This window comes from Trachinotus anak, unplaced genomic scaffold (assembly GCF_046630095.1).
Source record: "Trachinotus anak isolate AG129_WGS33_773 ecotype Australia unplaced genomic scaffold, CSIRO_AGI_Tana_v1 ptg000023l, whole genome shotgun sequence".
NCBI lineage: Eukaryota > Metazoa > Chordata > Actinopteri > Carangiformes > Carangidae > Trachinotus > Trachinotus anak.
In genome coordinates, this window is record NW_027273874.1 from 4,352,211 (window position 1) to 4,364,621 (window position 12,411).

At 38.5% G+C, this 12,411-nt stretch overlaps 2 protein-coding genes across 2 annotated transcripts in view; both read right to left on the minus strand.

Annotated features, from left to right (window-relative positions):
• Positions 1–12,411, minus strand: part of LOC139606626 (basement membrane-specific heparan sulfate proteoglycan core protein-like) — a 372,062-nt gene that overhangs the window by 185,292 nt on the left and 174,359 nt on the right. The window lies entirely within an intron of this gene.
• LOC139606607 (low affinity immunoglobulin gamma Fc region receptor II-like) lies at positions 1,396–9,310 on the minus strand. The gene is made up of 10 exons (XM_071458867.1): positions 9,295–9,310; positions 8,862–9,131; positions 7,531–7,810; positions 3,978–4,072; positions 3,543–3,578; positions 3,359–3,415; positions 3,195–3,254; positions 2,794–2,856; positions 2,398–2,466; positions 1,396–2,300 (listed from the first exon to the last, which is right to left on the minus strand). Exons 1-10 carry the CDS (start codon positions 9,308–9,310, stop codon positions 2,293–2,295), a joined length of 954 nt encoding a protein of 317 aa, XP_071314968.1. The 3' UTR covers positions 1,396–2,292.

Consider the following 12,411-nt stretch of genomic DNA (forward strand, 5'->3'; position numbering starts at 1 on the left):
AAAAAAGAAACAACAAAGATCCTTCTTACAAAACAATCATGATGATACCAAGTCTGCTCTGTTCAAACTTCCAGGGAAACCTGTGGTCGTCCCTTCTTCTCACTTCACCACAACCTTTTCCTTGATCCGTGTCAATACTCACAGAGGAGCCCGAGCACACAGGGTGAGGTCTGTCCCATCCTCACATCCAGCGCTGTCACTCTGAGATTCTCCTCTGCTGCGTCAAGAGAGAGCTTGAAACGGCAGCAGGACTGAGGAGATACAGAAGTTACATTTCATCTAAATGTTGCTCCGGACGCTTCTTCCAACTTCTTCTTCTTCTTCTGAGTTAAACTTGTCTGTGCTTCCTTCCCTTTTACACAAAGCTGACACAACCAGACCAGATCTGAGCACAGTTATACTTTCACGTGTTCACACTTCTCCTGTTACTGTCACGTAGCATTTGACCACCAGCAGCAGCTCGCAGCTTTCAACCCTCTCAAAACTGTGTATGGTCTGTCCACTAGTTTTATGAAGAAGCCCTGTTTATGTTTGATGTCTTGTCTTTTTAACTCTCAAATGTGCAAGAAGAAATGATAAGATGAAGATGTGATGGCTGGAATCATAGAACAGCAATTATGGAAATGGAAACATTTTGTGTGTATCTTGTACAGTAATACGCTTTTGATGAATCAAATTTTAACTGGATGGAGACAGGCATTTCCATTTCCTTCCTGTCGTACTGTACACTGCTGTGGCCTCGCAAAGTATTTGTAATGCTACTGTAAAATTAGAAAATGTATAAAATGAACATGTTCTTCTTGAATTTATAAATGTCCTCCCTATCTGCAGCACACAGGTTTAAAGGAAGAGATTATCAATGCAGTACAGCAAGTGTTGGTAATCCACAGTCCTCAGCCAACAGTGAAACCTTTACCTGAAAATAACTTCATTCTTTAGCTGAAATCATAAAGTTACATTTTCAGTTACTCCACCACAGACTCTCTCCACTTTACGGTGAAGTTCTGGTCACAACTGTGGTCACAACTTCACCTTCAGGAAGTGAATGTGTGAGAGAAACAGAAATAGTCTCATGCACAGCAGCGAGTGTGAGAAGAGCTGAAGTTAAATAACATCATAAGAATTGTTAATGAACTGTCCAGATGATGTGTTCAAACTGCACTGTCCAGTGCTGTGGTTGATATATATTTAATTTGAAATACACCTAAAAACCACCACAGGAACCTGTTTTAGCTTTTCAGAGCGACTGATGAAATAAACCCCGCAGGAGAAGTAAAATGTATTATTACTTGATACTTAAAGAGGGTGGGACCACCTTGCTGCTTTTCCTTTCTTCATTTCATGTCACATATTGCAAATTGTAACAACATTTCAGAAAAAATACTGAGAAAACTATTCAGTCATCTTGGTGTTATTTTATTGACAACAGCTGGATCACACTCAGATGATGTCAAACATACAGAACACTGCATCTCTGATGTCTGGACAGCAATGATACACATAGCAGCTGCTTAAATACTGCAAAAACTGAGTACACGTGAATGTATTGTTGTTTAAAACTTTGTCACTGCTTCTTCTTTGGCAGCAAGATGTGTCCGTGTCTTTATTGGTCTGAAAAAAAAGCTAAAAAACCCAGATGTAAATGAGCGATAAAGCATCATATCCTTTAGATAAAAGATCAAAATACATCTTGACTGTTTTCACAGCTACATTTTACAAGCATGGCACCATCATATGAAATTTGAGATTCCTTTGTTTTTGCTTCATGGTGGTACAACAAATGGGGAAAACTGTAAAAGAAACCATCTCATGTTGTTTTCCCGTTGTTTTATCAAGATCATTTGACAACTACACTAATGACAACACAAGCCAAAGATTTCATCTACTTATGTTTGTTTGCTGCTGAAATCTAACATCTACCATCTAGCACCATAAAAATAACTGTAAAGCTGCACAATAACCTGGGTACTGGAGCTGGAACATAATGCATCAAACTGTTAATTGTTGCTCTCTTTGTAACAGCCTGTATTCAAAGTATCCTACTAAAGTTTTACAAATAAATGACAAAATAACTGTAAAACAACATCATGCATAAATGTGAAATGTGGCTACACCTCAGTAGTCTTGTGCTTTGGGCTAAAACTGAACATTAAATCCATTCTTTTACATCATCGATCAACAAAGTAACGGTACAAAATCGAGAGCATGTCTGATCTTTGGAAAGCAGAGGTGCCCACAATGGTTTCAGAAAATGCTGTCAACCATGAATCAGTTTTGTTGATACAGCTCTCTTCACAGACCTGGAAGAAAACAGCAAGAAGAAAAAAGACAAGATGTAAAGCTGAGTTATAACTTATCAATCAACACAATATTCAAATGACTTGGCAGCATTTTTACCAAAAGCTGTTCCTGGGTTTTTCACTTCAGAATAAACTGAGTCATCAGTTGCTGCAGGAGCTGATTTTCCTATAAATGGAGAGATGATTAAATCAAGACAGTTGCCAAAGATACAGGCACTGAACTGAGGTGGATTGTCAGGGTTAATGTGTCCACTGAGTAAAATGACAGTATTCTGCCCCTAGTGCTCAAACTAGCTACATTACAGAGTATTAAAGCTTTTACAGACTTTACTGATATAATGTAAATGTAAGTAAACTGCTGTTCAGCATACATACAAAATGTCAAATAAGCTTACATGACTAAAAAATACAGTAATTACAAACAGCACCTACCTTACAAATACTGAACAAATAGCATTTCACTGTGTCCAAGACAATACTGCACTTAACTTACCTTTCTTCTTCTTGGCTTTTTCTTTGGTGTTGATGTTCACCTGGGCATACAAGGGACGATTGTCTGAAACAGAAGCCACATCTCTATAATACACAGCTGATGGATGAATGGATGGATTGTTTGGGAAAAGATTGTGAAAGATACATTTTAATTATCTCTGATTGCACCACCTCATGTTTGGAAGACAAAAAGGAGAAGGTGGAGGAGGAATTTCCACAAACAAGCTACAGTATTTCATAATCTGCAGCACCATGACCAGAGAGTAAAAATATAAGAGAAAAACTTATCAGTTTTATGTCATATCTGTGAGATGGAAAGATACTGGAAACTAATGACACACAACATACAACAACAATCACCTACTGTATATGAAACAATACAAACTATGAGCATGACTGTACCTGCAGGTCTTTTCTTTATGTCAGAGTAAGCAGAGGTCTCTGCTGGTTCACGATGTTTGTCTGTTAAAATAAATTTATAAAAGAGGAAAAAAAAAGATGTTTTTAGGCACTGCAGGTCAAAAACTTTTTTTATCTTTCACATTACAAATATTTGGAGTACTAACGCTTCTTTCCAATGTTTTTCAGTTCAATAGAAGAATATGTCACATCCTGAGGTTCACCTGCAGGTGAGATAAACATATTTTTGAGTTAGAGGGTTTCATATCAAACACTTGTAACCAGTCCCTGAAATCATCCTGCTGTTGCATTTGTAAGTGCTCCATGTTAATCAAAAGGTGCAAACTGTACCGTTTTCTGCATCTTCAGCATCAAGACTAATATCACCTACAGCAACAAAGCAAGCAAAGGTCAGATTAATCATTTTACTTCCATTACACTGAAAAAATATGATAACTTACTTAATCCTGTATTTTTATTTGTTAATTTTTTTTTTTTGGATGTGTGGATAAGTCACAACCACATCTACAAGATATTTTCATCACACAGACCCATAATGGTGTCATCATGTTTGTATTATTACAATAGAACAGAAGAACAATGATATTTGTGGATTCTGTCTGTCTCGTAGTTTAGCTTCAGTTCAGGTAGAATCAGTGTAAAATACTCTGAACTTTCGTGCATGTGATCAAAACACATTTCATTTTAGATGATTTTGTCGCATCTGTGTATGTGAATCATTAAAGAGTAAGTAAAGTGTTTAATATCAGAGGAAACATGCCTCACCCATGGACTGTCTGCAGCGATACAACAGGAGCAGGAGAACAATGAGTACGATTCCACAAACCAGCCCAACGATCAGCCACACAGGAAATGAAGAGCTTTCATGTCTCGACACAGCTACTGTAACATTATTAAAGTGTTAAACTAGTCAGAAAATTGAAAAAATACAAAAACATCCAACATATACAGAACATACACATAAATATACACTATCAACACAGTTCACAAAAACAAAAAAGCCTAAAATATTTGAATCCCACTCACCTTTAACTGACATCCAACTCTGTGGTGACACTTCTCCTGAGGACTGACACTTGTAGAAACCTTCATCTGACTTTGACACTGCAGAGATATTCAGCTCCGTCCTGGTATCACTTTGGATCAGTTTGTCATTATGGTAGAAAAACACACTGGAAAGATTTTTTTCTGTCCTGAATCTGCAGCCAAGAGTAACAGACTCTCCCTCAGTCACAGGACGGACGGGGCTCACCAGGATAACACCATCATGATAATCATCTGTAAAACAGTCAGAATGTGAAGCTGCAGTCAGAGATCAGCTGCTGCAGACCTTTACAACCAGCTGACATGTAATGATGAGAATAGATTACACATCTGTTTTTATTCTGATGCAGTTCTGATTTATTTTACAGGATCATCATAAGACCTGACATTTGATCTCGTTCTCTTACAACCTGCTGGATGTGTCTCACAGATCACTGTTGCCAAATAAACAACAGCTTTTTACATTGATCTATAAATTACACAGTACTTGTTTTCTTCATCTCCCCTGTGAACATACAACAACGACACTAAACCAAACCCTCGTCATGATTCGGGGCAACATGTGACTGTTTTCTCTTTGGAAACAGAATAAGAGAAAAGCTGAGACTGTGATGATGATGATGTGATGTTTAGTTGCTGCCACAGGTGAGAAGTCAATATAAAGTTCATTGACCATCAATAAACTGGATTTTTTGTAATTATCACTAAAATAACTGCATCTATAAAAACAGTCAAACTGTATTAAATCCCAACTTTTACAAGAGAAGGAGAAGAAAGTTTTTTTGTGTGATTTCTTCATTTCTGATGCTTCATTACTGCCTCATTTGACCAGAACCCAACTTCATTTTATTACTTTGCAGAGGACTTGTGATGTTGTTTGATGGCATTTTTTCATGTGATAATCGAGAGAAAAACTATTTACAGATACAAATCTTGAGCGTTTATTCTGATTTGTTACAGAAACATTATTTTTGACAAAGTATTTTGGAAGGAAAAGATATTTACTGGGACCAAAGTTTGGATGCAATTTGAGGATGAAGTAAGTGAAGTGAAACCTGCCACCAAGATTATTATGCTGCTAAATTGTGAAGAAGACTGACTGAACACTGACATTTTATTTTCTTTTAATATGAAACTATTGATGTTAAATCTGCAGAACATAGAGGAAGTTATTTTGTCTGTTTGGTCACAGACAGTTACTGAACAGACCATGTAGCAGAGTCATAGATCAAACTTTCAGAAAGTCTCTGTATATGTCAACAACTCAGTTCTAAGATATGATGAATTAAATCACATGAGACGTTGAAAATACTTCAAATGCCAGAAAAAATGAAACACAAAGAAAATGTAATAAAACGTACCATGTAGAGTGATGTTGACTGTGTTGCTGAACTCTCCTGATCCAGACTCACACCAGTACACTGCATCACTACGCTGTGATGAGAACATGTCACATCTGGATCCAGTCATTCTCCTCCAGTCAGAACAGGACAGGGAGCCACCCTCAGGAAACCTCCTCACTCTCCACTCAGTAGAGTTTCCCTCACAGCTCAGTGAGATATCCTCAGAGATGAAGTGCTGCACTCTGTCAGGACTCACTGTGAGAGACGCTGATGGATGAACATCTGGAAAACAACACATAGAAAAGAGTCAAACCAGACAGAGATATTAAAATGAAAGAGATCTCAGTGTAAATGTTCCTGTGTTGATCTTTGTTTGTTGAGGATTAAAAACATCAGTAGCACCAACACTGGAACAAGACGCAGTGTTTTGGTGAAACTATGAGAGTTTGGAACAAACAGAGCAAATGGAGACACAGCAGAGAAATGAATTATGCTGCTGATGGATGTTTTTCTACTGTCTACTTTTACCTTTCAAACACACAGAGGTGTTTATTTCATATTAAAAGATGCTTCTTGTCTCTGTACTAAAGTCTTTTCCTCTTATTTGTCTTGTTTGAGTCGTCTCAGCTTCACAGCTGTTTGTTTATCTGGTCTGTGCACCTGTCTCACCACTGAGTGAAGACTGCAGCTATAGCTGTCCTGTCTATAAACAGGAAGTTTTCAAATTAAAAGTACCCATTGAGAAGAATGGAGCTACACTTCAGTGAGAGGTGGAAAACCTTGTATCTCCATGTTTGTTGGTTTTAATGCTTTCAGATTAACTGAAGAAGGATAAGGGAAGGACAGAAGGAAACAAGGAGAGAAGGATACTCAACCCAGTTCACAGTCAATACATTTCTTCCACTGGGGACCATGAATGTAAAAATCTGTTTGTTTACCAACATTTGTTTTTAGAAAATGTTGCTCAAAGACAATAAAAAAATACGAAGAAGACATAAAAACCAAAGAAACAACAAACTCACCTCCAGACCAGACAAACTTTGGTTCACTGATCTCAGTGTAAAACACTGGGTCTCCTCTTCCAGCCTCACACACATATCCTGCTGTGTGTGTCTGACCATGGACGATGTAGGAATCCTGTTCAGTCCCACTGCTGCTACCAGGGAGCAGCTCATAGCTGTAGGAGGTGTGTGATACATCAGGAACAGCCTTATACCAGGAGAACCTCCATCCTGCAGATGGATGTTCAACCTCACACTTCAGAGTCACTGAGGCTCCAGGACTCAGCCATGATGGAGACACAGTGAGGACAGGCCGGGGTTTATCTGTTGGAAAGTCATTTTCTCAGGATCAAAACATGTTATGACGTCTGGTCTCTGGACATGGAATCATTTTTCTCTCAGAACATTATCAACAAATACATAATATGAACAAACATTAAGATACAATCTGATTATAAACGAACAAAAACATTTTAACTTGTTAACATCTTCAGTTTAAATGATAATGATCTGACTTACTGTCATACACTGTCAGGTTGACTGCAGCACTCCACTCTGTTGTATTACGTCGAGCACTTTTCATCCTGCCCCGACACCTGTACTCTCCACTGTGGGACGATGAAGCAGAACTAATCCTGTATTCATGTTGATTTGAAGGTTTCAATGAGCTGGTAGTTTCCCATTCATACGTCCACTCAGTGTCTCCTCCCTGGATCTCACAGCTGACACTGATCCTCTCTCCTCTGTAGATCTCAGTCCAGTCGGGCTGCAGAGTCACAACAGCCCTGTTTGGGACTGTTCATGGTCAAGAATTTATAATAAGAACATGAAAACATGAAATTCAGTTATTAAGATATACTGTTTTTCCATCCATCTTAACGTTGTATATATACAATAGATTTATTCTACATTGTGTGTTTATTTCCAAACTCACCAATGGCGTCAATCCTAACTTCCTGACTCTTCTCTGTGTAGTAAACTGGGTCTCCTCTTCCTCCTCTGCAGCTGTAGACTCCTCCCTGTGAGACACTGATTTGTCCAGTTGTGTGGAAATCAGCATCATGTGTGTTCAGAGGTTCAGAGAGTTTATTGTCTCTGTACCAGTCGTATTTCCAACCAGATGATGGGTCCACAGAGCAGGTCAGTGTCACTCTGCCCCCTGCTGGTATGACTGTGGTGTCTGCTGTCAGTGAGGCCCGGGGTTTATCTGCTGTTCAGTTTACAGAGAAAAACAAAACAAGTCAGTGGTTAAATAGGATTTGTTCCAGAAAAAGACATTTTATTTTATTACCTTGTTTCATAAACTCTGATCAGACTGATTTTCTGTGAAACTAATTTAACCCAACTCACATCCAGCCCTTTGTCCACATCAAAGTCTTTGAACATTCACACATTTATTCTGCAAATTTTGCATCAAAATAAATCACAAAACGAGCCGGTGACACAGACATGTCACCTTCACTTTCATGGTGTGTATTTTCTATGGTTCATATAGAAACAGTTGTGGAGATGGAGATTGAAAAAAAATTCGGCCAACAGAAAAAGGACTGGAAACTGTGGCTTTTCCTTGTCCTTCATGTTACGTGACTCTGAACCGGTCAGGACAACTGGGTTGGAAATGAATATTTCAAAATTTTCCAACTCTTCATCATAATATATGAAACAGAAACTGACACAAACTAACACAAGCCTCCATCCACCATTTTATTAAACTCTGTGGTCTGTGCTGCAGATCACAGATAAAACCTTGAGAGGAATCTGAGAGGAAAAGTCAATAATCACCAAATGACTGAAACACTGTGAATGTAGCAGATCAGCCTCCAACAAAATGAAGACATATTGTAGCAGGTGTTAATGAGACCAAACTCTTTCCATGAAGTTTTCAAAACCAGAAACCTCTAGAGATTAATGAAGAAAATAAATATATTAGATGATATATCTGTTGTAATATTTGTCAGAGGAAGCTGTGGACTCCTTAACAACCAAATATAGGTGAGGAAGCTGAGATTCAGCATTTTTACAACATTTTATTTTTCATGTGTTGGAACTGTATAGTACATAAGAAGTTACTCTGATGTTCCAGAAAAAAGCTCTTTTCCAGGTATTTTGTTACTACACTAAAAAAAAATAAACTTTCTACTGAGTAGCTGGAGAGAGCTACAATAATGTCAGATGTGTTTTTGTTGTTGTATTTAGATGGAAGAGATTATAAAAATTGTAAAACATAACATTTTTGTATGAATGAAAGACGTCCAACTTACATGATACAGTCAGTCTGATGACATCACTCCACTCTGTTGAGGAAAACAAGTCTTTTCTACCCCTACACCAGTAGCTTCCACTGTGAGACAGAGTAACACTGCTGATCCTGTATTCACTGTGTGATGGAGGTGTGTGTGAGCTGGGTGTTCTCCATTCATACGTCCACTCAGTGTCTCCACCTCCCTGGATCTCACATCTGACAGTGATCTTCTCTCCTCTGTATATCAGAGGCCAGTTTGGTTGCAGGGTCACAGTGACCTTATTGGAAACTGTTCACATAAAAAATACACAGTTAGGATTCTGATAGAAACATAAATTCAACAGGAAAATCTGATGATGGAAAATGATTTTTGCTGCTATTTCTAATGAGAATCATCTGTTGACAGATTAAAGAACTCAACAGTCACGAGCAACAACATCAGTTTAAGTTACACACAGATGAAAACATGTCGAACAGTGTCTCAAAGAAACAACTTAAAGCAAGAAAATCCTCAGCAAGAAAACAACAACTGTGCATTAAGAGCAGCACTTTCTAAAGAGGTCAAAGGACTTGGTTTCCATGTTTTTCAATCTGTCAGATCCAACAGCCTGAGAGGAGCAGCTGAAACTCAGCATACAGACAGTGACAGCAGTTCTCCATCAGACTGCTGCTCTTTACACTGACACTGACACACAGCAAACACAACAGGCTGTTTGGCTTCACTTATTTTCTACAACAGTCTGATCGTTCTCTGTAAAGTAAGTTCAAGATGAATAAAGGTGAATGGCAGTGATTTTGTATCTAGAACATATAAGAGAACAGTATCTCCTTTGTCACCTCTTTGTTTGACTTTAAAAGCGTCATCAGGAGCAGGTGGAGGTGTTAGAAAACAACAGAGAATAAATACCATCTGTTTGCTGAGCTGCATCAGATAACCTGATGTGTCACAGGTCAAAACTGTTTGTCAGACTGAACATCAACACACATCAAACTCCTCAACGTCATGGAAACAACTTCAGCTTCTGAGAAGATGTTCAATGACTGTTTAAGTAGGTTTGTAGTTGGATGTTTCAGTGTTTACTTTGGACAGTTATTTCTGTCTTTTTATTGATATTCTACTGCACAAATCAGTGTGTTTTCTCCATGAGTTGTCTGACTTAGCTTTTCTTTGCTAACACTCATATTTGCAGTGATGGACTGAAGGATGACAAAACATTTACAAACACAGTAACAAGCAGACGAACTCTTCTAGATGATATAAATACAGTGAGAGGCAGGAAGCTTTTTCCAGTCTCGTCTTGAATCTGAGCTCAACATGAAGAGGGATTAACGCTCTGTTCTCACCTTCATCACAACAGTAGGAGCTACTGACACATGATCATTGTGTTGGTTCTTTTTTGCTGTTGGTATCAAAACGTCTCTTTGTTACACTACTGATGAACAGAAGAACAGATTTAAAGAGTGAATGTTGTTTTACTCCACAACAAATAACTAAACTCACCAGTTTCCTCAACGGTGACTGTATAGCTTTCTTGTGTGAAGAGCTCTGGTTCTCCTCTCCCTCCTCTGCACGTGTAGATGCCTCCTTCTGAGATGCTGACTGTGTGGTCTGATGCACCATGTTTTATTAAAACAGCCTGAGAAAACTCAGAGGTTCGTCTGAACCAGGAGTATTTCCAGCCATCAGAGCCGTCCACAGAGCAGGTCAGTGTCACTCTGCCCCCTGCTGGTATCACTGTCCTGTCTACTGTCAGAGTGGCCGTGGGTTTACTTCCTGTTGAGATCAGGCAAAAACAAACAAAAAAAGTAAATACTATGAATGTGATTTACCTCAGGAAAGTGATTTTGTTACATTACATCCTTGAAAGGTAAAAGATTTGTAGTATTGTAGATAACTTTTAACAGAATTTATCAAAGTGACCACACTGTGCATCCACTCAGTCATTTAGATTTTACCAGCAAATAAAAAAACTGTAACTGTTTTACTACAAAACTACAGAACAGTGAATAGTGTCTCTGTTTTCATAATTCTGCCCATTGAAAAAAAATAGTTGATTACTAAACTACCTGGAGAGAAATGGATCATTTGTTGGACAGATAAATGTTTACAATTGTCCTGTTTAGCTTATCAATGAAAACATGAAGAAACATGACATTTTCAGAGTGAATGAATACTCTGTATGAATCTGTATATGACACTCTACAAGTTCTCTACAATAGAAATGATCGTCTCTGTTCTTCCCTGTGAATGATATTTTTCCAGAAACTGCAGTATGCTGATAACCACAGTTGGTCCCTCATGTATGTGGACGCCCCAGTAGATGAAAGCACAACAGATATGTCTTACCTGATACTGTAACTGTGACGCCTTGACTCCACTCTGTTGAAGAATAGGGATACCTTCTTTGTTTACCCCTACACATGTAGATGTAGTCCCCACTGTGGGACTGAGAAGCACTGATAATCCAGTAATCAGTGTTAGTCCATTGTGTGTGTGAGCTGGGTGTTCTCCATTCATACGTCCACTCAGTGCCTCCACCTCCCTGGATCTCACATCTGACAGTGATCTTCTCTCCTCTGTATATCAGAGGCCAGTTTGGTTGTAGAGTCACAGTGACCTTATTGGAAACTGTTGACAAAAACACACAGTAAGAAAACAACTACAAGTATAAAACTCAGTGAAAAACAAAGGTGTGTAGCACTTTTTCTACTGATCATTATTTTTATTGTCCTCCAGCAACAGTTTAAATTTGTAGCAAGGTTTAATAAACAACACAAACATGATTCAACAGTCGTGGCAACAAAAGCAGGTGGAAAAACAAAAGCATGAAAACATATCACGCAATGTGTCTCTAAAAAAAAGACTTGAACTGAGCTGGAAGTTTTTCATTCACCAGAAACGTGAATACAAACAGGGATTAAGGACAAAGTTTGGCAGCAGCCAGTTGAAGGAAACTCTTCACTGACAACACTGACTCAACCTCTGAGATCTATTTGATAAAAACTCTAAAAGCTGCTCAACTGGTTTAAATTCATGTTTTTCATATCATACTGGAAACCATCATTGTCTCAGTCATAAATAATTGTTTGTGAAGTTGTCTGATTTCACCCAATTTAGTCTCTTTGGTTCCACAAGTTTATGAAATCACACCAAAGTACAACACACTGACGATAAACCACAAATTATTTCGACAGACATTGTGATGGAATGAAATGTTTTTGAAGTTAACAAGATACAGATGATTTCACACAGGACACAGGAGCTCACTGAATGGTTTCACTCAAATGAAAACATTGTGAATCACATGTTAAGGCCGTCGCTGTCACCAGATCCCAACCAGGCTGAACAACTATTTTGAAAAGAGCATTTCTGTTGTGAACTTTTCACTTTCTAACTTGACTCACTCCTGCAGGTGATACCAAGAAGACACTGTGGCAGTCAGCACACATGCTAATAACCTAAGTTCAGTGAGATGATCTGTGCTGCTCACAGGACTGTTGGGACTGACTGTACCTGTGGTGGAGACTCATCAGTGCCCTCTGGTGGCTCACTGCCCTGCCCCATTAAA

Bases quoted from the DNA above. Each gene is read 5' to 3' on its own strand.
- LOC139606607 (XM_071458867.1), bottom strand. The intron at 3,416-3,542 runs GTACAGTTTGCA...TCTCACCTGCAG, and splicing joins TGCTGAAGATGCAGAAAACG to GTGAACCTCAGGATGTGACA. The intron at 3,255-3,358 runs GTTAGTACTCCA...TTATTTTAACAG, and splicing joins GAAAAACATTGGAAAGAAGC to ACAAACATCGTGAACCAGCA.